At 48.2% G+C, this 24,102-nt stretch overlaps 2 protein-coding genes across 4 annotated transcripts in view; both read left to right on the top strand.

The window, feature by feature from the left end:
- TIMM44 (translocase of inner mitochondrial membrane 44) overlaps positions 1–22,142 on the top strand; it is a 34,704-nt gene extending 12,562 nt beyond the window's left edge. Inside the window, exons 1-13 of one of the 2 annotated variants that reach the window (XM_061466844.1) lie at positions 13,230–13,350; positions 14,234–14,341; positions 14,664–14,834; positions 15,268–15,348; positions 16,237–16,386; positions 16,976–17,115; positions 17,522–17,607; positions 18,589–18,681; positions 19,136–19,260; positions 19,860–19,910; positions 20,326–20,415; positions 20,883–20,993; positions 21,772–22,142. In XM_061466844.1, coding sequence (XP_061322828.1) covers positions 13,321–13,350; positions 14,234–14,341; positions 14,664–14,834; positions 15,268–15,348; positions 16,237–16,386; positions 16,976–17,115; positions 17,522–17,607; positions 18,589–18,681; positions 19,136–19,260; positions 19,860–19,910; positions 20,326–20,415; positions 20,883–20,993; positions 21,772–21,891 — 1,356 coding nt within the window. In that variant the 5' untranslated portion in view covers positions 13,230–13,320 and the 3' untranslated portion in view covers positions 21,892–22,142. Of the gene's footprint in view, positions 1–13,229; positions 13,351–14,233; positions 14,342–14,663; positions 14,835–15,267; positions 15,349–16,236; positions 16,387–16,975; positions 17,116–17,521; positions 17,608–18,588; positions 18,682–19,135; positions 19,261–19,859; positions 19,911–20,325; positions 20,416–20,882; positions 20,994–21,771 lie in introns of those variants that run through there. The other variant, XM_061466845.1, reaches the window with a different exon arrangement.
- On the top strand, positions 22–12,123 carry HNRNPM (heterogeneous nuclear ribonucleoprotein M). Of its 2 annotated transcripts, XM_061466843.1 has the most exons (13): positions 22–115; positions 2,085–2,282; positions 2,415–2,568; positions 3,546–3,595; positions 4,214–4,274; positions 6,207–6,308; positions 6,893–6,937; positions 7,304–7,375; positions 7,735–7,833; positions 9,267–9,338; positions 9,772–10,553; positions 10,812–10,863; positions 11,663–12,123. In XM_061466843.1, exons 1-13 carry the CDS (start codon positions 38–40, stop codon positions 11,824–11,826), a joined length of 1,929 nt encoding a protein of 642 aa, XP_061322827.1. In that variant the 5' UTR covers positions 22–37; the 3' UTR covers positions 11,827–12,123. The 2 variants fall into 2 exon arrangements, with proteins under 2 accessions (XP_061322827.1, XP_061322826.1); XM_061466842.1 differs by lacking the exon at positions 9,267–9,338.
- Positions 22,143–24,102: the final 1,960 nt, after the last annotated feature.

Raw genomic sequence — 24,102 nt, 5'->3', positions numbered from 1 at the left:
AGCTGTCTTGTATCCCCACAGTGTTGTTGAATTCAAGATGGAAGAAAGCATGAAAAAGGCTGCGGAGGTTTTGAACAAGCATAGTCTTGGTGGAAGACCATTGAAAGTGAAAGAAGTAAGACGTGCATCTGTTCTTTCAGTATGTTGAATTTGAAGGTGAAGGGGTAGTTCTTGGATTTATGGCATTGTAGATAAGTCCTAACTTTTGTCAGTTATTCTTATCAAATAAGATTGAAAATGCACAGTGAGCCACTTGTTACCATTGGCACATACTGCTGAGGTTGAGTTTGGACATGATGATCAAGACTAAGCTTGATTTTTTTTTTTTTTTTAAGAGTAGGTGCTGATGGGGGCACAGCTTGGACAGAGCAAGAGTTTGGCTTTAACTGCAGGTCTGCTTTCTTGTTTAGTGTTTTCAAGGAGAAATATGCATAAATATTGTTTATTCTTGACTGCTTTCCCTTTTAATTCTGCATCCTAACGAATGTATTCTACACACAAATCCATAGAACAGGCTGATTTCTGAAATCCTTCCAAGATTCATTTCCATTTTAATGGAATAAGCCACCTCCTGTTCTGTATTAGTAGTCACTTTTCTCCTCCTTAGTAGCTGGTGCAGTGCTGTGTTTTTGACTTTCAGCCTGGGAACAACGCTGATAACACCGGTGTTTTTAGTTGTTGCTCAGTAATGTTTATTCCGACCAAGGACTTTCTGAGTCTCTTGCTCTGCCAGGGAGGAGGGGGAGCTGGGAGGAAGCAGGGACAGGACACCTGACCCAAACTAGCCCGAGGGGTATTCCGTACCACAGCACGTCATGCCCACTATATAAACTGGGGGCAGTTATCTGGAAGGGCTAGATCGCTGCTCAGGTCTGGTTGGGTATCGGTCGGCAGGTGGTGAGCGGTTGTATTATCTCCCCTTGTTATTTCCCTTATCGTTATTGTTAATGGTGGCAGCAGTAGTGATTTTTGTGTTATACCTTGGTTACTGGACTGCTCTTATGTCAGCCTGTGGGAGTTACATTCTCTTGATTCTCTTCTTCATCCCTCCATGAGCTGGGGGAGGAAGAAGTGGGAGGAGTGAGCGAGCGGCTGCGTGGTTCCGAGTTACTGGTTGCGCTTAAACCATGACAAAGTGATACCTTATTTTAACAATGAAATAGAAAATTAAACTTGAAGTGACTTGATTCACTTTAATATGTTCTCCGTCTCACACTGCTGTGATTCCCTGTAGCTGAAACACTCCTGTGGAAGTTATCCTTGCTCCTGTCTCAAAACATGCTGTTGTTTAGTCTTCAAATTCAGATCAAGACTCAAATTAACTCAAATAGAAGAAGAAGAAGCTGTATTTCTGACTGATTCTATTTGATATTTTGCCTTCTTCCAGCAGTCGGTGCATTTTGCTTACTGAATAGAGTGTGATGTTTCCAACCTAAGCAACAGGTTCACCTTTTATTGTGAAGGCGCTTACAGTCATGAGTATAAAGTGACAAAAATGAGTCTTATTTCCTTCCTTGAATTCTTCATCCTTTGCTTCTTGTTCTCCAGCGTGTCCTGAAATAATGAAATTATGGAGTAATAGGGGGATGCATTAAAAGGTGTTTTGGGCTTAGAAAGCCAGTGGGGATGGGGAAAGCGTTGCCCAAACCAATATTCTTGGTGTTGACACTATCCTGGCTTGTCAAGAAGTCCAGGTGCAAGGTCGATGAGTTGTTGAGTTAGTTGGCATTTGTCTTCTGAAGCCTCTCCAGTGCCATTCTGGGTTTGTCGTCTTTGGAGCAGATGTAACTGAGGCTTATTGCTGGTCTTGAATGATAGAACAATAATCTCTTTCAGGCTCCGGGGAAGCGCAGGAGTTGGGATAACTTGAAGGCTGCTGGCATGCTGCTTAGGAGAAAATAAACTGGGAAGGGGGTGTGGGAGTGGCAGTAATGGGTGAAGTGGTTGGCTGGGGGTGTCTGTAGAGAACAGGAAGCCCTGGGTAAAGGGTACCCCATCTTTTGCATGTCTTAGTCATGCCAGTAAGTACCCAGGCACTTAGTGCAGTACAGAGGGAACAGAGTGTGTTGTTTCTATGTCTGCAGGACCCTGATGGGGAGCACGCCAGGAGAGCGATGCAGAAGGTCATGGCAGCAGCCAGTGGAATGGGGGTTGGTCCAGGCCCAGGTGGCCCCGGCATGATCAGTATCCCTCCCAGTATCCTCAACAACCCCAACATACCCAATGAGATCATCCATGCTTTACAGGCAGGAAGACTTGGGAGCACTGTCTTCGTTGCAAATGTAAGTGCTGTGTAAACTCTGTGAAGACTTTGTTTCTGAAGCTGCCTCGTAGCAGGAAGGGAAACAAAGGAGCATTAAAACTGGGTTTTGATGGAAATCTTTCTCCTATTCCCAATATTTCTTGTCTTCCAGTTGGATTACAAGGTTGGTTGGAAGAAACTGAAGGAGGTGTTCAGCATGGCTGGAGTTGTGGTTCGGGCAGACATACTTGAAGATAAAGATGGCAAAAGTCGTGGCATCGGCACTGTCACTTTCGAGCAAGCCATAGAGGCTGTTCAAGCTATATGTATCCTTGAAGAGTAATGGTGGTAAACAGTAGGCAAATAACTTGGCAAACAAAGCAGGATGGAAATCTCAACTGTGGTATTATAAGTGAGGATGTTGCCTTGACACAGCCAACCCATTGCACTGGATGGAAAATGAAAACTGGAAAACAGGAAGGTCCATCTTGAAAGAATTGTTGTTATAGGCTCTGAATCATTAACAAAGCTGATTCTCTTTCGTACCTGAATATATGTATATCTAGCCCAAATAGTCAATTTCTCACTCTAGGCTGTAGCTAGTACTAAAATGCAGCTGCTGAGAAAGGATTTGTCTTCAATTCCTATGGTGGAGACAAAGAAACACCAAATCCACTTGCTGTGTAAGATGGTTTGACTGGTGTGTTACATAGCAATCCACAAATCCCAAACCATACTTCTGTGTGCATGAGCTGTGCTATGGAAAGGAAGAAAATATTTCCCTCTTTTCCCTCCCTAAGGTGCTGTTTAAATGTTCATTCCATTCTGCATGTGCACATTATAAGGAAAGTGTTGTGGGAGTGAGACTTCAACAATTTCATGTGATTCACTACTGAGGCTTACGTCCAAATCTGGCTATTGGTTGAGTTGGAAACATTGAACTTTTGCCTATTTTCTCCTGTTTTACATGGCTAAAGTTACTGATGAGATATGTGAACACCTAGGCTGGTTTGGAGTCATATTTTGAGTGATCTCTTGATGAACTTAAGCAGAAGGGTGTTTTCTTTTACCTCCCATTTTAATTTGAAAAAGCCATTCTTTGACTATTCAGTTATCTGGGTTTCAAAGCTTTTTTTGTTCTAGAACAAACAGAAGGATATTTGATAATGTGTGACTGATAGCTGAAGAAGTGGCCTAGAGAGGTGATGGTTTGACTGGGCTTTTGCTCTCTGCATCAGGCAGTGCTTAAAGCTTTAAGACTTTGGTCCTAGGTCTTGAGTAATGATCCTTAATGAAACCACAGCAATGTTTAACGGGCAGCTGCTGTTTGACAGACCGATGCACGTAAAAATGGTGAGTACATTCAAACTCTTCCTGCTTTCTGAAGTGGTAAATGTGCTCCTGGTTTTGGGCAATGGACGGTTTCAAGGTCGGGTTGAATTATTGTGGTGGGACACATGCGTGTGTGACTTTGGATGCCAAAGAGGGGCTCTTCATCAGGGACTGTACTGGTAGGACAAGGGGCAATGAGTTCAAACTGAGAGGAGATTCAGGACAGATAGAAGGAAAAAATTCTTCGCTGTGAGGGTGCTGAGGCGCTGGCACAGGGTGCCCAGAGAATCTGTGGCTGCCCCATCCCTGGCAGTGTTCAAGGCCAGACTGGATGGGGCTTGGAGCAAGCTGCTCTAGTGGAAAGTGTTCCTGCCCGTGGCAGGGGGTTGGAACTGGGTGAGCTTGAAGTTCCTTTCCAACCCAGACCATTTCATGACTCTGTGACTTGCTTAATTCCTAGTTATGTCAGCACCATCAGGGAGGGTTAATTCTGCTTATTTTGCTGAAGCGCAATCATAAATAGAATAAAGACTGCTTTACCTTGAGGTTGCTGTGTTTTAATTTAAAAGAAAAAGGGGAGAGGGCAGGAACTAATTTCTTCCTTTTCTTGCAAACTTCCATGTGTTGAATTGTCTTCAGGATGAACGAGCCTTTCCCAAGGGAGACTTCTTCCCTCCAGAGCGACCCCAGCAACTCCCTCGTAAGTCTCTCCTCCATGACTGAACATGTTACTAGTTTTATTTTGCTGTTAAGCAACTGGGGCCTGATGCCAGCCCCATTAAGACTCTGGTTCAGACTTTGGAAAGCTGAGATCCAAATGGTCTGACTAGTATCAAAGGGGGAAATGAGCTGCTCAGCCTTGTCGTTTTGGATACTCCTTTCAGCTCATAGCTAGAAGCTTGTCTTAAACAGGATGCTTAAGGCTTCCAAATGTCTCAGTTGCAATTCAGAGACCCCCATGCCTTGTAAAACCACTGTTAATAGTGGGATTTAATGGCAAAGTAATTAGTCAGTAGGGAAAGGTGTGCCTCCTTTTATGGGGTGGTATTCTTCATATCTGGTGTTCTTCAGCTGAAAGGGCTGAATTGAGGACCTGAGAATCTTCCAGGTCTTCACACTTCTAAAGGGGATCTTATCAGTGTATGTAGATACCTGGAGGAGGGTGTAAGGAAGAGGGAGCCAGACCCTTGTCAGTGGTGCCCAGTGACAGGGCAAGAGGCAGTAACTGAAACACAGGAGACTCCAGCTGAATATAAAGAATCATTTCTGGGGGGGTGACTGAGTACTGGAGCCATGGCTTGCCCAGAGAGCCTGTGGAGTCTCCGTCCTTGGAGGTACTCAAGATCTTTCTGGAGGTGGTCCTGGGCACCCAGCTGTAGGTGGCCTTGTTTGAGCTGGTGGGCTTGGAGTAGAAGACCTCCAGAGGTCCCTTCCAACTTCAACCCTGCTGTGATGAGATACTGAAAGTATTGAACAGGAAGAGTCTGGGTTGGAAGGGAAGAGTTAGAGGCAGGAGAGCACAGGCTTCACACTTAAATACAGCAGAAATGTGAAGTGGGATGTTAATGTCATCCTGTTCATCCAACTGGTTGCTGTTTCCTTCAGGATGGGAACCAAACCTATGGTGTGCTGCTCACACAACTGTAGTGATCATCAACCAACCCATCCCTGAATTAGTTTCCTGTGTCTCTGTCAAAGCCTTGTTCAGCAGCAGTATTGTTTGTGGGGTTACTGCTGCCTTGACTCTCTGTAATGATACACCTCTTCTTCAAGAGCAAGTCCCTGGGTTTCAGTTTCTTTCTCTTTCTATAAAACTCAACAAATGCCAGTGGAAAACTGTTTCTTGGCCTTTCTTGGGGTGGGGAAGGGGTATCTTGTGTTGGGTTTAAAACAAGAGTCAACACGTCCTGTATTTATTATGCTGAGCTGGAAATGAGGAAGTCCTCTTCTTACAGGCAGAGGGTGCCATTAAGGTGTTTGCTGCAAATGCAAGCAGAGAACTATTCCTTCCTGATGAAGGAAAATCTGAGGGCTTTTTTTTTTTCTTGCTTTTTGGACTCGGGAATCCTTAATTCAATGGGGTACAGGAAGATTCCAAATCCTGCCTGGGAATGATATGCTTTGTTTGCTCAGAGAAGAGGCTGGCTGTGTGCTCTGAATTCCATAGGTGGCTGTCAGAACCATAGGTTGAACTTTGTGGTTAAATTCTATAAGGAAAGAACCTTGGCAAAGGTGGAAATAAACCAATTGTCAGCCAAGGGTAACATTGTGCAAAGGTTAGAAGATCTTTATCCTAAATTGCCCACTCTTTTCTCCTTAGATCGAGGAGTTGCACAAAACAAGCAGTGTTCTAGCCAGTTATTTTTCAGGAGTCAGCCTAAACCCAACCAACCAAGCTTTCTCAGCAATAAGGTGGCAAATGGATGATGAGGAAAAATTGAGCTAGTTTTTAGTCTATTTCAAGACACATCTACTCTGATTTACTCTACACTTTCATGCTTTAAGTACATGCCCCAAAGTGGGAACACAGCAAGCTTTTTGGAGAATGGAAGTCAATTACTTAAGAATAAAACTTGCTGTTTTGTCAAACTATGGAAAGAAGGCTTTTTTGATATCTGAATATTTCCTTCAGATGGTCTTGGTGGTATTGGCATGGGATTAGGACCTGGAGGTCAACCTATTGATGCAAATCATTTAAACAAAGGCATGGGAATGGGCAACATGGGACCTGGAGGTAAGAAGATTACTCCTATGCTTTTGTTTCATGAGAGCTTTAAGCTGTGTAGAAGGTAGCTAGCTTTGTTCTGCCTACACAAAAAGTCCAAGTGTATTAGGAGTGTTAAAGCCAAATGAGTTTCTGTTGGGCTAAGTCATGAGCTTGATAATGAAAACCTGAATTTAACCAACTGCTCCATTTTTATTTTTTTTTTTTTCACTGTGGTCAAGGCACAGCTCTCATTTTCTGACTCTTGAGCATGAGCAGCAGACACTGCAAATCATACAGGAAACTTTGAAAACCATCTCTCACTTTTAACACCGATTAGTGGGCTTGCAAATCTTTTGTTGAGGATCTGTTTCAATAGCACAAGTTTTGAAAGAGCCACCTAAAAAGTAGCACACATTCAGCTTTCAATTGATAAATGCCTATGGGTTTTTTTTTTCCCCCTTTGCTGCTTTGTTTTCTGAGAAGGAATGTTGCAATCTCCTCAGAGTTATCCCATGTAAGCTGTGGACATGTTGTATGGTCTTGGTTTTCTGCTAATGGCTAAGTGTTGTGGAATTACATCTGCTATATAAAGTTTTCTCTTTTATTTTGAGGAATGGGAATGGAAGGCATGGGCTTTGGAATGAATAAAATGGGAGGTAAGCTGTGTTTTTTGGCATGTCTCTAGCTTGGACTTTCTGCAAGTCGTGTTAACGTAGCTGTGTATCTGGCAGCATTTGTGTTCTTTGAGATCATCACTGATTTAGCAGTAACTTGTCCCTTTTTGAGGAGGACTAAAGCTGCTGTAGGTGTATGGGGCAGGGTTCATACCTCACCTAAAACACAACCAGTGTTTGTCATGTGTGTTGGGACCAAAGTCTGACCAAACTTTGGGGTTTGTGAGTCTGTGGTACCGAGTTGTCTTGGTGCCCGTGGGAATGTTCTGTGAAAGCAGCTGGTGGGGAAAGCGTGGAGTTAAGTTGAAATGTATTGCTAAAAAATCCCTGAAAAATGTTCTCTTTCAGGAATGGAGGGTCCCTTCGGCATTGAGAACATTGGCCGCTTCCCAGCTGGAATGAACATGGGCAGAATGAGCGGTAGGCATTGGGGGTTGTTGTATCCCACTCTTGAGCTGTGTTCCTGAAAGCTTTTTTTGCAGCTCAGAGGCCATGAGTGAATCACTGGGGTTGTCTTTAAGGACTAGTTTAAGAAGAGAGAAACCACTCTCTCTATGCACCAGAAAGGTGGCTCCAGAGCAAAGTGGCCACCTCAAGTGTGTTTGTCCATGCAGAGACGAGTCCTGTGTTGGGTTGGGTTTTGCATCTCAAGAAGCCATGGTAAAATGCTCAGGAGAACATAAGAACAACCTTGCCTTGATCTTAATCTTTAAAACTGATACCACATTAAAACATTCTCTTGGGAGCCATGTAGGACATCTCAAACTTGGTCTTTGCAGACATGGATCGTGCCATGGGTGGAGGATTCGAAAGAGAATTTGGAAGAAATGAAATGGGAATGTCTCGTAGTTTTGGAGATACCTTGGAGAGAGGAATAGGTGAGTACACTGAGCTATACCCTTCCACTACCTGCTTCTCCTACCCAAACTGTATGTACCAATTGGGCATGTGTTGTTACAACAAACCAGCCTATATTTTATATACCTTTGCTGTGATAGTCTGGTTTTGATCAACCCCCTGAGAGCTGTACAGGAGGCAGGTGGATCCACTAGATCCATCTGTGGTGCTGTGAATGGAATGTCAGAAGTGACAGAAAACCTTTGGGCAGCCTTGACACACTGTCTCATGTCTTGAAGCTTCATGCTAAACTCCTGTACACATGCATGGCAAAGAGGAAGGTTCTGAGTAATCTGTGACCCAATCGTGTCACTAGAACAGAACTTGAGGCTAGGTGGTAGGAAGGCTATTACAGCAAAACCTTAATTTCCTTCCCTTCTTCCCAGACATTTTGGGAAGCCCATCAGACCTGTCAGCTGATTGAAGAGAATACGCTCATCTGCAGCACTAAAATTAGTGTTCTTCTGTCTTGCCTTTTAAATCCCAGTGGGAAAAGGAAGACTGTCAATGTAGGGAATGTGTAAAATGGTATTTGAAGTGAGCAGGAACGGCACAGTGCTGCTCTGCAGCAGCTTTGAGATGGGAAAAAAGGGATTGATGGTGCTTTGTGGGAAGACTCAGAACATGAACGTTTTTCATGTCTTATATGAGGGTCTGTCCTGTGTGTACACACAGCTCTGGTGATGCTCTCACTGCTGTGCTCTGTTAACTTGAAATTCAGTTGTAAAGAAACTGAGTTTCTGATACAACTCGGATGACTCTAAAATTGGCCCAAGTGCTGCTTGTAAATGGGCACACTTTGGTTTCCTTGAGCATAAGCTCAATTCAGAGTTACGTATCTTTTTCCTCTTCACTAAATATATGTAGGTAACTGAAGTACACACTTTCTACAAGGCTTTTTCCCCATCAAGCAGAAATCAGACTCCATGATTTTCTTCTTACAGTGCTGCAGTGCTAAACTTCTTTTGCTAGATAAGCTCAAAGCCTTCATATAACAGCAAAATGGCCTAAACCATAGAGGAGTGATCCTTTAGTGGAGGAATCACAGCAAAGGCTCTGCAGCAGAGGCAGGACAACTCAGTCAAGGGATTTTATATGGCAGATGCAGGAACCCAGTGGGCCCAGGCAGCCTTTTGGTGTTCCTTTGCACATGAAAAGGCCAAGCATGCTTTGTGGCTGTAATAGTTATTGTGCTGTGGGTCTAGTGAGGGAATGGCTTTCTTTCTCTCGGAGGTCTAGTGATAGGAGGGCTCTCAGGGTTGGGGAAGGTTTGCTTGTAGAAGTCTCTCCCTGGCTTGGCTGAAGTAATCTTTGAGCTGTATGGCAAGGAGGATGTGGCTTCACTCCTCTTCCAAGCAGTCTCTATTTGAACTGTAATTTGAGCTACTACTCACTATTGCTGTGTATTCTGCAGTGTGCTGCACAGGACAGCTACCAGCTAAGAGTATATTTAAAACACAGCTTTTGCCACCTGATCTTCTCCCAGGTTTGCAAATGCCTTCAGAATTCTCTTTTTGGGGGGGGAAGGCTTTCTTTGTGTGTACCCAAGTTAAGCTCCTCAAGCTCCTCTGTCCAAACTATAGTTGGGACAAGATCATAGAATCATGGAATGGTTTGGGTTGGAAGGGACCTTAATATCATCCAGTTCCAACCCCCTTCCAACACCTTCCGCTAGACCAGGCTCCTCCAAGCCCCATCCAACCTGACCTTGAACAGGTTGTAGTCACTATGGGGTGTGTGTAATCAACAACAGAACTCTTCTTACCATCCTTTGCTTCACATCCTGCAGCAGCAGAGCATGTCGTGGGCAGTTGCTTTAGGGTCATGAGGAAGCTTAAAGCATTTCAGTTGTCTCAGCATGCATTAGGGTTATGGTTTGTCACTGTGTGATTACTGATAACCTGTGTGTTGTGTTCCAGGTGGTGGAAATGCCAGCATTCCTGGGATTGAGAGGATGGCACCTGGCATTGATCGTATGGGCGCAGGAATAGAAAGAATCCCTTCCGGGATGGGGCATGGGATGGAGAGAGTAGGCTCAGAAATGGACAGGATGGGGCTTGTTTTAGATCGCATGGGCTCCAACGTGGAGAGGATGGGGTCAGGAATTGACCGAATGGCCCCTCTAGGCATAGATCACATTGCTCCCAACATCGAGAGGATGGGCCCAGCTATTGAGAGGATGGGATCTGGCATGGAACGGATGGGCTCTGGCATAGGCTTTGGCATCGAGAGGATGGGGGCTGGCATCGACCGCGTTGGCACCACTATGGACAGAATGGGATCAGGCGTAGAACGGATGGGCTCTGGCATGGATAGAATGGGTATAGGCATCGAGCGTATGGTCCCTGCTGGAATGGGAACTGGAATGGGTCAGGTGATAGAGAGGATGCCAGCCGGTTTGGATCGCATAGGTGCTGCTCCTATGGAAAGAATAGGAATAGATCGTATGGGAGCTGCTGGCATGGAGAGGATGGGCTTGGAGCGCATTGGAGCCACTAATATGGAGAGGATGGGCCCTGCGATGGGGCAGGGCATGGGAGCAGGCATAGAGCGAATGGGACTGCCCATGGGAAGCAATTTTGAGAGAACAATGGACATGGAACGTGGAAACTTTGCAGGCAACTTTGCAGGCTCCCTTGGAGGAACTGGAGGACCTGCACCTGGGGTGGCCAGGAAAGCGTGTCAGATATTTGTGAGAAACGTGAGTAGCCCCTTTCCTACCTGTCCTTCACTCATCGTGCAATTGATCAGTACTGACACGTTCATCTCTGTGCTCCAGTCACAACATCCAGTACTGACTGCAGCCAGAGGGGCAGTTCCAGCTGTTGTGAGCTGAAGCCATTTCCTTAATGGGACCAGAGCTAAGTCCCGGGATGGAAAACGTGTTCTGAAGAGCTGGCAGTGCCTGCAAGCTGTTCAGGAGCTCCTCAGTAATGGTCTGTTCTTCTCTTTTTCACAGCTGCCTTTTGATTTTACATGGAAAATGCTGAAAGATAAATTTAATGAATGTGGTAAGTTATTTTATTGCTGGTTGTCACTCTGGAATAGGAATTAAACAGCAGTTCCTGGGTCTCTGTGTCCCCAACACCAGTATCTTGAACTGAAGTTTCACTCAGACTTACTGAAATGCTAGATCTTAACATTTGTCAAGCCATGTGAGGATGTCTGTTCTGAGTGTTGGGAAGCAATTGATGATCCATTAACACCCTCCTTTCTCTAAGTATTGGTGCCCTTCTCCATCTTGGGCTGGTTTATCATGCAGACAGCCTCTTTGTGGGTGCTCCATTCACCTGCTGCTGCTGGAGTGAGAATCAAGAGAAACACTGAATTAATTCATCTCTTAAACCAAGCATGCTCCTTTAAAACAGCAGTTTGGGAAAGCTGTCCTGCAGCCTGAAGTTCTAAACCATAGACTCATGAAATCCTAGACTGCTTTGGGTGGAAGGGACCTTAAAGCTCATCCAGTCCCAACCCCCTACCACTTGCAGGGACACCTTCCCCTAGAGCAGCTTGCTCCAAGCCCCTGTGTCCAACCTGGCCTTGAACACTGCCAGGGATGGGGCAGCCACAGCTTCTCTGGGCACCCTGTGCCAGCGCCTCAGCACCCTCACAGGGGAGAGCTTCTGCCTAAGATCTAATGTGAACTTCCCCTGTTCAGTTTGAACCCATCACCCCTTGTCCTATTGCTCCAGCCCCTGATGACGAGTCCCCTCCAGCATCCCCGTAGCCCCCTTCAGACACCAGAATCAACCACTGGGCACGCTTAAAGGTAGAGAAGGTTCAACAAACCCGTTCTCTTCTCCTCCCCAGGCCACGTGCTATACGCTGACATCAAGATGGAGAATGGGAAGTCCAAAGGCTGTGGGGTGGTGAGGTTTGAGTCCCCGGAGGTGGCCGAGCGTGCCTGCCGCATGATGAACGGGATCCAGCTCCGGGGCAGGGAGATTGACGTGCGAATTGACAGGAATGCTTAAGCAGGAATTGCCTTTTTAACACTGCTTCCACACTTTTGGAATTTGTACTTTTTTTTTTTTCCTTGTTAACCATTTTAATTTGACTGGATGTAAAGGTGTTTAAAAAAGAAAAGATTCAGTTGCTTTCTTGGAGTAATTTTAATTACTTTTTTAACGAATGGATTTCCATTTTACTGGGTTTTTGCATTGGAACTGCAACGTGCACAATCTTTTTTTGTAGTTGTGGCATCTCGTTGACATTACAGATGTAAACAGTAATGACTTTGATAATAAATGAAACTCAAGATTTCAGACGCAGCATCTGGTCCTGGCAGCACCTCCTCTGCTTGCAAAGCTCTCTGTAACTTCAGTAAACTAGAACTTGTGTCCTGTGAAGTGTCAAGAAAGACTGTTCCTCGCCATTGCGTCTTTAACATGATGCACACTGGTGTTGGGGTTTGGATGGCTTTGGTGTGCAGGGGACCTCCCTGTCCTGTGTTCAGACTTAAGCAATACCCACTCTTGGTGCAAGGCTGGTACTTTCATTTTGCTCCAGTGGCGCTGCTCATTTCAAAGCAAAAGGAACAATAAATACATATCCTCTACCTTCAGGTGTGTCAGTGCCATTCTGAAGGCCTGAACTGAAAAGGGATTTAAAAGAGCTCCTTATAGTGGAGGTTTCCAGGTCCCAGGCAGGGTGAGGTGCAGCAGGGGGAAGGCAGAAGGTGGAATATTTCACCAACTGCAACAAACATGTTTTTAACAGTACAAATAGTAAAAGTGGGTCTTTCTGAGAGGGAGTTCTTGTGCCAGGAGTGATGAAGCTTTATACCCAAGACAGGATTTCTAGAACCATGGAGTGGTGTGGGGTGGAAGGGACCTTAAAGCTCATCCAGCTCCAACCCCTGCCACGGGCAGGGACCCCTTCCACTGGAGCAGCTTGCTCCAAGCCCCTGTGTCCAACCTGGCCTTGAACACTGCCAGGGATGGGGGAGCCACAGCTTCTCTGGGCACCCTGTGCCAGCGCCTCAGCACCCTCCCAGGGAAGAGCTTCTGCCTCAGAGCTCATCTCAGTCTCCCCTCTGGCAGGTTCAAGCCATTCCCCTTGGCCTGTCCCTACATCCCTTGTCCCAAGCCCCTCTCCAGGTTTCCTGCACCCCTTCAGGCACTGGAGCTGCTCTCAGGTCTCCCCTTCAGGAGCCTTCTCTTCTCCAGGCTTCCCCAGCCCAGCTCTCTCAGCCTGGCTCCAGAGCAGAGCTGCTCCAGCCCTCGCGGCAGCTCCGTGGCCTCCTCTGGCCTCGCTCCCGCAGCCCCACGTCCTTCCCCCTGCCCGCCAGCCCCGCACTCAGCGCTGCGGGACCCGGACCCGGGCCAGGGGGAACCCCCGGGGACCGCTCCGTAGGGCACCGCCCGCACCCCCGGGCCCTCCGCGCCTCCTGCCCCGGTGCACGTGGGCAGCGCGCTCCATGACGTCACTGCGCGGCGCCGCCCGAAGGTCACACGCTGCGCTGGAAGATGGCGGCGGCGGCGGCCGGCGGTTGTCGGGTGAGAGCGGGGCCGGGACCGGGACTGGGACCGCGACCGCCTCCGCTCGGGGGCTCGGTCCGGCTCCGCTGATGGCCGAGGGGCGGCGGGAGGCAGCGCTGGGCCGCGGTACCGAGCCGGGGATGCCGTGAGGGGGAGCGCGGGGCTGAGCGCGCTGGGCCGCGCGGGGAGTGCTCGGCGCGGCCGGTGCCGAGGTGCGGGTACCGGTTACCGGTTACCGGCTCCCTTCCCGCCCCGGAGCTGCGGCTCGGGCCCTGCCCGGGGCTCTGTGAGGGCTGCGGCGCGGCTGGAACCGGGCCGTGGCTCCTTTGTCGCCGTTCAGCGCAGGGCGAGCCCAGGCCGCTGCAGCCCGGCTCTACCGGGCTCTTGCCAAGCTTGAATGTACACAAGTGTTGAGCTGAATGCAGAGGTTGCGGCTTTAAAACCCGCTGTGTGGTGCCATGGGCAGTGCAGGTGGTTGGTGTTTTCTGCCCAAAGTTTAAACTTCAGTAGGGGAGGCTGAGATGAGCTCTGAGGCAGAAGCTCTGCCCTGTGAGGGTGCTGAGGCGCTGGCACAGGGTGCCCAGGGGAGCTGTGGCTGCCCCATCCCTGGCAGTGCTCAGGGGCAGGACACAGGGGCTTGGAGCAAGCTGCTCCAGTGGAAGGGGTCCCTGCCCTGGCAGGGGTTGGAGCTGGAGGAGCTTTAAGGTCCCTTCCAACCCAGCCCAGGCTGGGATGCTGTGATTTTACAATCAGCCTCCAGTGTTTCTTGGCAGCACTTTGGGATGTTTTCTCAGGAGCACAATGAATATTGTCTGTTTGCGGTGTTCTTTCTTTTCTTTTTGGGCTCTTCTGGGTTTCTGTCCTCTTGTATTGTACACCAAACCTTCCCTTTTTGTTGCAGAAATGTCTCATCAATGGCATGTGGCTGATATCCAGAAGATACCCAGTTCCTGCAGTCCCCAGGGGTACAGTGTATGGCATGAGCCCGCCTGGTTTAGAGACCCATCAGGTTGGTTAACAGCCGACTTCTTATTTCAGGTCAAAAGTGCTTTCTCATCAGAGCATTGATCTGCTCGATTGGGATGGATCTCTGAGAATCACCAGCTGTAGGTGGAAAGTTTCTACTTGTTAAGATGTATTTGATCAAGTGTTGGACATTGGCTCTTTTGAGGTTAAGCTGCTGCTTTTTCAAGGTGGCTTTGTATTCCCCACAACATTTACTCTGTTAGAAGTGACTCAGTGCTTGGTTTAAGTAAATCTAGCTGCTGGCTTTGACTCCTGTCTGATTTAATGTCTTGTTGGATCCTACAACATGGAATGCTTTTCTTTAGTCTAGATGCTACTCTTCGGGAGGAAGAAAGGGTTTTATATCAGGCTTTGTGGAGAACATCAAACAGGAATTAGCGAAAAACAAGGAGATGAAAGAAAGCATTAAGAAATTCCGAGATGAAGCTAAAAAGCTGGAAGAATCTGATGCTCTTCGAGAAGCGAGGAGGAAATATGTAAGTCAGGAATCCCTTTGGTGCTTTCATTGCCCACTCACTGAGCTGTTACCATTGTGAATGTAGATTTGAATCTTTGTGCAGATGACCTGAATTCAGCATGTCTGTTCTCATGGGAAGTTCTGCTTGGCTGGAAATACTGGGATTGAGTGGAAAATCTTTCCAGCAGCCCCTTCACTGGACTTCCCAAATAATGAGCAGATGAAAGAAGGAGGCATTAGAATTTAAACCCTTATTTTGCAGTCTTTGAAGAGCTATAAACAGCACAAGTTGCATAAATGCCCCTCTGATGGTAGTTCCTCAAGGAGGATGCTCCCTATGGTGGAGCCCTTTTGCTCTCAGTGGCAGCATTAAGGGGCTGTGCTGTGTGCTAAACTGGGCTTGAGTGTTTTCCCTTCTCAGTTACCTGCAGCATGTTTTCTTTTCCCCACAGAAAACCATTGAATCTGAAACAGTGAAGACCTCAGAAGTGATTAAAAAGAAACTTGGAGAAATAACTGGGACAGTGAAAGAGGTAAAAGGCAGCTGTGGAAGAAGCCGGTCCCCACGTTCTGCTCTGCTCCTTCACTCTCCATCTGTGTAAATGTGCTTTGGTGTGGCTTAGCTGCGTGTAGTTACGAGCTGGACATAAAGCTCTTTGCTGAGGGGGACATAACTGGTATCTTTTCAGTGCTGTTGAAGGTGCTGTGAGCATCTTCATCAGCCAAATGCCATTGATAACCAGGGAAAACCATTTGGTACTGGCACCCTGTCATTTCTCTTCCTCTGAAGCTGTGGCTTGTGAGCCATCCAGGGTTGGTTGCCTGTTGCTGGTGACAATTCCAGGATCCCTGAGGATCTGACGTGTGCCAGTGCAGAACAAAAGGGCGACCAGCTGCTGGCAGAGTCCTTTTAACATCTTGTATACAAGGTCCTGGCTCTGTAAAAACAGCTGAAGTGATGGGTATGAAGGTGTGGGATTGAGAAGAGTGTTTCCTGATTGTGCAGCAAGAGTTGCATAGCAGAGAGCCATCTCCACTGCTCCTGTACCTGCTCTGAAGAAGCAGATTGTTTCAAGGGGGAGGGCTTGGCTATCTAAATGCTGGCATCATTGGTCCTTCTTGCAGATATCAAGGGAAAAAAGAGTTAAAACCTCTGGGTAGCAGCTATTACAGATGTGTGTGGTCCCATGAGCAGCCCAGTCTGTTCTGCAAAGAGGTGTTGGACAATGCTGCAGTGCCAAGCCATAGTGTCCCAGCCAGTCTCCCCTGTGACATGTAGCTGTGTGCTCACCTTAGGTTGGGTTAGTTTCGTCCTGTGTGAATGCTAAAGACCTCCTCATGCCAAAGAGGAGTTACTCAGTATCAGTTTCCAGCAGTTTCACCTGACCTCAGCTTTTCTTTCATGTTGTGTTTTCTTGCAGAGTTTGGATGAAGTCAGTAGGAGTGATATTGGCCGGAAGATAAAGGAAGGTGTGGAAGGAGCAGCAAAAACAGCAAAGCAGTCTGCAGAGTCAGTGACAAAAGGAGGGGAGAAATTGGGCAGGACAGCAGCCTTCAAAGCTATTTCTCAGGTACCTGTCAGCTGTAAGGTTTGACTGTGTCCAGAGCTGCGTGGTGACCTCAGAGCAGCCTTCTGGTATCTGAAGGGGGCTACAAGGATGCTGGAGGGGATTCGTCATCAGGGTCTGTAGCGACAGGACAAGGGGTGATGGGTTGAAACTGAAACAGGGCATGTTCAGGTTAGATCTTAGGCAGAAGCTCTTCCCTGTGAGGGTGCTGAGGTGCTGGCACAGGGTGCCCCATCCCTGGCAGTGTTGAAGGCCAGGTTGGACACAGGGGCTTGGAGCAAGCTGCTCTAGGGGAAGGGGTCCCTGCCCATGGTAGGGGGTTGGAGCTGAATATATGGGACTCTTTTCTTCGGGTAGATCCCATACAACCATCCAGTTGGTGTTCTAGACTGTTGACTTCTTAAGCAGAAGGCCTTGGTACTGGTGTGCATGCCAGTAGACATCAGCAGAGAAGCATTTGGTGACTAAGGGAGAGGAGAATAACCTGTGGCCTCTTTATGTATTTATTTCTTCCTTCAGCAGAAGTGCTTTCCAGTTTCTGGGGAATGGGGGGAAACAGTAAATGAACCTAACGGGGATGTTGTCCTTTCAGGGAGTAGAAACAGTCAAGAAGGAGATAGATGAAAGTGTCTTAGGACAGACCGGTCCTTACAAACGTCCGGAGCGCCTACGGAAAAGAACAGAGTTCTCAGGAGAGAGTATTAAAGAGGAGCGAATATTTGAGGCTAATGAGTAAGTATGGGGTGGCATTTAGGGTGATACAGGAGGGCTGTGGGGTGAGGCCTGACCTGGCAGCACAGGTGGGTCTAAGAGCAGATTTCCCTCAGAAGCTGCCGATACTGAACCTTGCAATAGCAAAACTGGGCACATAAAATGCTAAAGTGGGTGCACAAGGTTCTGATGTGAATTCCTGACTGTCCTGTGTGTCCTCTTTCCTAACATCTTGCTGTTGAATTACGTTTGGCAGCACTAAGTCTGAGCTCCTTTGCTTCCTCTGCTGCCTCGCCACGCTAAGCCATGTTTCTGTGGTGTGTCAGCTTCAGTGATGCTGCATTGATACTCCTCAGGATGTTCTCCTTATTCGCACTCAGCTGTAAGTTACTTGCTCACAAGCACCCGTGTCCTGTGTCCTTTCTAGGGAGGCCATGGGTGTGGTGCTGCACAAAGACTCAAAATGGTATCAGCAGTGGAAAGATTTCAAGGACAACAACGTGGTCTTCAATAGTAAGTGTTCCAAAGACAATGGAAAAGCACCTTACTTTCCCAGTTGTGATTCTTGCAGGGTTGGATCTCGTGCCATCTGTGCAACCGGGCTCAACGTGATGCTCCATCTATGTTCAGGCCCCTCTTCAGTCAGGGGTTGGTTTTGATCAGTCCCTGCTCCCTGCAGGTACCACATCCTGCTTTCAGAGCTGCTTAAAGAGCTGAACTCTCTTCTGTTTTCCATTGTTTTCTAGTCAGGTTTCCTCTGGCACTGGGAAGAGGCCAGGGCACTCATGCATGCACATCAGCAGGGAGAGGGCAGGTCGCTTCTTCCTGACCTTGAGCTTGGGATGAGGAAAGATCTTGTATTGAGTGAGCTGGTTTCTGGAACCTGTGGAACTTTGCCTTCTGCCTGGTTTTAATGCAAACCCTGAACTTTGTGAATGTTCTTCCCTGTGAGAGGGGCCAGGCCCTGGCACAGGGTGCCCAGAGAAGCTGTGGCTGCCCCATCCCTGGCAGTGTTCAAGCCAGGTTGGACAGGGCTTTGGAGCAGCCTGCTCTAGTAGAGGGTGTTGGAACTGGATGAGCTTTAAGGTTCCAACACAAATCATGCCGTGATTTTGTGATCTATTCTTGACGTGCAGCCCCAGTTAAACTTTCTGGTGTTGGTTCCACATCTTGCTACCCCTTGTAGCGGACTGAATCAAGGCTGTAAGGAGGCTGTTACTGCTGTGAGCAAATCTGGTGTATTTTCTACCTGGAAATCTGAATAGAAGCTCCAGAGTTTCTGGCAGCTGCAGTCAGAGAAAGCATCATTCTCCTCATTACAATTATTGGTAGTTAAGAACAGTGCAGGAAGATGAGGAGAAAAGAAACTTTTGGAGTGGATAGCTGTTAATCACTGAAGCGATTTAGAAGGGAAGCAACGGGTTTGCTCTGCAGTCCACTGCATGTTGTTTCTTAGTGGAAGGACGTTGCTGCTCACAGCTCCTCTCCTTCCAGGGTTCTTTGAGATGAAGATGAAGTATGATGAGAGTGATAACGCATTCATTCGAGCTTCCAGAGCCGTCACAGACAAAGTCACGGACTTAATAGGTAACGTTGCACCCTTGCTCTGGAAGAGCATCACTGGCCTCAGCTCTGCTCTGGTGCCTGCTACTGCTGTTGTCCTCCACGTGTTCCTAAGGCCAGGTTGGACACAGGGTCTTGGAGCAAGCTGCTCTATGGAGGGTGTCCCTGCCCGTGGCAGGGGTTGGAACTGGATGAGCTTTAAGGCCCCTTCCAACACAAACCATGCCACGATTCCATGATTCTGGAGCTTTACAGCATTTGGCATGGATCATTACCCAGTATCATGTAGTGGCAGGCTGCTGCTGGATCAGACGTGCAGTGCCGTGACAAGTGCTTGCATGGGATAAAGCTGAAGCTTACCTTTAAACCGCAGATGGTCCCAAGTGCCTCCTCCTTCCTTCTGTTGTCTCCCCAAACGTCTTTCCCTTGTTCCCTGTGGCAGTTGTTGTGCCACCGGTCTCACTGAGTTGTTTTTCAGGTGGATTGTTCTCGAAGACAGAAATGTCGGAGGTTTTAACAGAGATACTCAAAGTGGATCCATCCTTTGACAAAGACCGGTTCTTAAAGCAGTGCGAGTTTGATATAATCCCCAATGTCCTGGAGGTGAGGAGGGGCTGCAGTGTGATGCATGGCAGGGGGTTGGAACTGGATGATCTTAAGGTCCTTTCCAACCCAAACCATTCTGGGAATGAACAGCACTGGGCAAATGGTGCTATCAGATATTGATAAGGGAAGGAATTTGGTGTGTAGGTACTACTGGAGTCTAAGTGGTCTGTGACTGCTTGCAAAGAGGAGCTCATGAGAAATGGTCCTAGTCAAGGAAGGTCTGTGGAACTTCATGTTTTTAAGGACCACTCAGGACAGCACTGCTGAAGGCTGTGACTTCAGGTGTAATGGATATAGTTCCTCTCACTGTAACAGTCCGTGAGGAAAGACAGAGTGAAAGCAGTGGAATTGAAGTACAGCAGAAATTGGCTGGGATTTGTATGAGACTGGAAAATCTGAGGCTTGAAGAGAGGAAGAAGCTAAGAGAGAGCAAAGTGTGATCTTCTCATCCTAAAACAGTGCAGGGAATGATTTGTCTCACTTAATACATGCTGACACACCTGTAGAAGTGTTCAGAATGCTTCTAGTCATGAGGCAGCATTATAGGATGAGCTAAAACAAAAAACATTCCTATTTTATTCCATTTCCTCTTTCAGTCTATGATGTCTGGAGAGCTTGATATCCTCAAAGATTGGTGCTATGAAGCGGTGAGTAGAGCTACTCAGACTCTCTGGAAAGGTGATGATTCTCCCTTATAAGTAGGTGTATTGTGCCATCTTTGCTTGCAAGCTGTTGGATCTGTGATGTTGCTTACCTGCTTTGCCCACCTGCTTCCCCAGGGAACGTACTAGAAAACACTAATGCAGTCAAGTATATGGGCAGGAGTTCTGGAATAGTCTGGCTGTGAGCTGAAGAGTGGGGGTTTTAGTGAGCCTTTGGTTCTGTGAAGGCCAGAGCATCTGCTGTAGCTGTTTGATGCTTGGCAAGACCTCTGTGTTCAGCCTATCTGCAAAACCCTGACTTTCCTTGTCATTGCTGGTGGTTCTCTCTAAGCAGAAAATCCCTTTTTCTTTGTGACAGAACAAATTCAAACGTGTAACACAAGTTTGTTGCTTCATTTAGACTTACAGTCAGCTTGCTCATCCCATCCAGCAAGCCAAAGCCATGGGGCTCCAGTTCCACTCCAGGATTCTGGACATTGACAACATTGATGTGAGTGCCCTTTCCTGTGTTTCACTTTAGAGAGGATGAATTAGAAACTCATGACCTGAGGAGGGCTTTTCTTCTTTGCTCTGACTTAAGTTGGAGGTAGTTACTGGCTGGGCTACCCCAAAAGGTAACTCCAGAGTTCCTGAAGAACAACATCCTCTGGAGCATTCTGCATCCCCACAAAGAGAGGCAGGAAGAGACCTGTATGTTATCAGAGCACAGCTTTGGGAAACAAACCTCAGTTCTTCATTCCTCTCTGCACTGCAGTTAAGAAGCTCTTTAAATACTGAATGGAGTGACATTAGTATTGAGGAGAAGGTATAACCCAATTGGAATACCCAGGTGCAGCTCTGGAGAGGGTGGGATTGTCAGCGTTAGCTATGTCAGGCCAGAGCAGTGGTGTTAAATACTTGATGTTCATACCCTAATCTGCAGGAATTGTTTCCTGATGGGATTTTCTTCCATTGCAGCTGGCCATGGGGAAGATGATGGAACAGGGACCAGTTTTAATCATCACTTTCCAGGCTCAGGTCGTGCTGGTAATTAAGAACCAGAAAGGGGAAGTGGTGGAAGGTGACCCGGTAAGAAATGCTCTCAGCTGGAGGTGCTTTCTCTCTTAGTCCCCTGTTAATCATCCTGGGTGTTAGGATTCATCTTGGTGCATCTGGAGCAGGGGTGTCACACATACTGCATTGACTGGTAGGAATAATACTGTACCTTGTGGGTTAGGTCCTTGGTGCAGCTCAGTGTGGGCTGTTTCTTCCTGTCAGACTCTCAAAGTGTTAAACCCCATTAACTGAGCATTAAGTAGCTCCCTGCCTGTAGTTATCACCATGAGTTCTGCTCCTCTGGGACAGAACTGAACTCTCCTGTTGTACACTGAAACTCCATCCCAGAGCTTCTACCTGATCCTGGTCTGTTCTTCCTTTCACAAAGGGCGCTGTAAGAGGAGAGCACAAAGATGCTTGGCAGACAGGGTGGGAGCTGGAGTCAGCTCATTTGCAGGGGATGGAGGAAATGACTGGCTTAATACATGCATTTAATAAAGACTTGGCTTTTTGCAACCACTGTCTCTAGTCCAGGCTCTAAGGGATTGGAACTGGATGATCTTAAGGTCCTTTCCAACCCAAACCATTCTATGATTCTAAGTTGAAAACCTTCCTTCTGAGTTTGGAAATCAAAGGTTTATCTGTTCCTGGCTGTAACATGTTTCCAGCCGCTGTCCTTACTCAGCACCTTCAGGCTTAGAACCAGAGGGTGAACTCCTGAGGGCAGTCTCTGGAGGAGGTTGGAGCCTGTCCCCATTGGGTGAGGTCTCTGAGCATCCCGCAGGCTCTAACAGCAGGATTTCCCTTCCAGGACAAGGTGCTGCGGATGCTGTACGTGTGGGCACTCTGCAGAGACCAGGACGAGCTCAACCCCTACGCTGCATGGAGGCTACTGGACATTTCCTCATCGAGCACTGAGCAGGTTCTCTGAGGACAGTTGCAACCCAGGGGCTTCCTGTACCTCTCTGGAAGTGGCTCCATCTCTGCCCTCGCACCTGGCTGCTGTGGGATGGACTGTGGATGAGGGAAAGAGGCTGGACTGGTTCCTTTGGCAAGAGGGGGCTGTTCCGTGTGCCCTCATTGTGCCAATCCCAGTCATGAACTGGACGAGTACCTGCCTTCTGCTTTGCTGTGGCACTGTAAGGGTGTAGGGAGATTGCCAGTGAAAGGTCTGAGACACGAGCAGCTGCTGTTGGCTCCTTTTTTAATCGTGGCTGAAGGAGGCTGGTTGTCTCCCGTGTGTTTCCCAGTGCTTCCAGTGCTGCACAGAGGTGGGTATTGGAGAGTGAGACGTGCCAGGTCTGATTCCCATCTGCTGTCATCCTCTGGTGGCCTCAAAGCATCCCCCAGAAGATCTCAGAGGTGCTTTTAAGGCACACTGGTCTTGGCTGACTCTTGTGGAGTCACACCAAGAAGCCTTCTGTTGCTGCAGTGTCTTGCACTTTACCAAACCAAATACAAACAAGTTTGCATGTAATGCTCTTGGTGTGGAGGGGTTTGGCATCATCAGGCAGGTTCTTGAGGCAGGTTCTTGAGGCTGGTACCATCCATACAGCCACAGCTTTGCACTGGGAACGTTGGTTTGGGTGCTGTGTTCATTGTGTCCACTGGTACCACTAAGGAGTGCACAACTGCCTTTCTGTGCTGGGTTAATGTGATGGGGGGGGGGGACAGGCTGTAACTGGGAGGGGGCAGCAGGCAGGGTGCTAGGATGGTGCTCAGGGGCGGGGATGGACAGAGCAGCAACACAGGAGTCAATAAAATGCAGTATCAGGTAGAACATCACCTCTGGAGCTCAGGTATTTATTCCATGGGATGAGAACAGAAGGTGTGAGCCACACATCTCCTGTGTGAAGTGGGTCCTGAGCGTGGCTGTTGTCACCAGGAGGACTCGTGCTTCATGGGGACAGCACCCCCTTGGTGGCAATGGGAAGGTGTTGGGGGATGAGCTGCTGGTACCCTCACAGGAGACTCTGGGTTTGGGAGCTGTGATGTGGATCAGTTCCTCAACTGCCTCCTTATGGGAAGCGTGGTTGTGAGGGGAGAATATTGCTGGGGGAATGGGGAGTCAAAGGAGTGACCTGCTGCTGTGGTCTGCCCCTGCACAGACCAGGGGGATGCAGGTCAGCACTTCCTTGCCATTAAAGAGAATCATTCCCAGTTCGTCCTCTTCTGGGTGTCCAGATCAGTTCCTTTGAAGTGGAACCTCATTTTGCTTCTAGCTCTTGGCATAATGAATTCTCTTGGGGGCTAATGTTTTATTTATAGTAAATCACAAGCAGCAAACTCCTGGCAGGTCCAGTTTGGAGAGAGGAGCAGGAGGAGGATTTTCCATTGGTCTGGAATACTGCTCAGTGAGCTGGAGGTCGGGCTCTTCATTTCCCAGTAGCACCAGGTAGGCCTGGGCTTGCTGGCCTGCTCAAAGGCATTGCTGTGTGTGGAGGGGTCTTGGCTGGTGCTGTGGAAGCTTCCAGAGCTTCTCCTATGGCTGCGGGTCTGTCCTGGCTCCCCCAGGGAAGGGGACAGGGCATCCCCCACCATTTCCTTCCCCACTGGTGGTGCCTCGGTGCCCTTCAGCAGCTCAGATGTGGGGCTCAAGAGGGGCTTTGGCACCTCCTGTACCATTTCCTGATGTCCCCTGTGTTCCCTCCCTGCCCACACAGGCACGCACTCATTAAATCTCTAACATCCCCCATTCCCTAAACTCTGCTTCCCCACACCTCTACGGTGTTAAAGGGGCCTGGGGTACCCTCAGAGGCTGAGTGCAAGTGCTATTATAGTCATTTTGAGGGCGAAAATGAGCAGTTTGGTTCAGCAGAGCCATATGGGGACCCAGCTCCATCTGCACCTCTTTGTGCCACATGGTCGATGCAGCTGTGCCCATTGCCTGTGCTGCATTGTGTGGGGCACACAGAAGTGCTGCAGTGTCACTAGCCCCCCCTCAAGCAGTGCTGTGGGGTCCTTCAGTCTCCTGATAGGAAACAAGCAGCTGTAGATCCCCCTTGGAAGGGGACTGCTGTTCCCTGGCTGGATCCTGCTCAACATCCCATCGCGGGATGCTGGGGCTGTTGGTGCTTTACAGGCCCCCAGGGGCTGGGTTAGAACATCCCCTCCTTGTACCGGGAGGATCTGGCACTACCAA

This window comes from Pezoporus flaviventris, unplaced genomic scaffold, assembly GCF_033815535.1.
Source record: "Pezoporus flaviventris isolate CSIRO_AGI_PZ_B2104156 unplaced genomic scaffold, CSIRO_AGI_Pfla_v1 ptg000043l, whole genome shotgun sequence".
Classification (NCBI taxonomy): Eukaryota; Metazoa; Chordata; class Aves; order Psittaciformes; family Psittacidae; genus Pezoporus; species Pezoporus flaviventris.
This window is presented reverse-complemented; position numbering and strand designations above follow the sequence as displayed.

Bases quoted from the DNA above. Each gene is read 5' to 3' on its own strand.
- HNRNPM (XM_061466843.1), top strand. From the start codon at position 38: ATGGAAGAAAGCATGAAAAAGGCTGCGGAGGTTTTGAACAAGCATAGT. The intron at 116-2,084 runs GTAAGACGTGCA...CTATGTCTGCAG, and splicing joins GACCATTGAAAGTGAAAGAA to GACCCTGATGGGGAGCACGC. The intron at 6,309-6,892 runs GTAAGAAGATTA...TTTTATTTTGAG, and splicing joins GGGCAACATGGGACCTGGAG to GAATGGGAATGGAAGGCATG.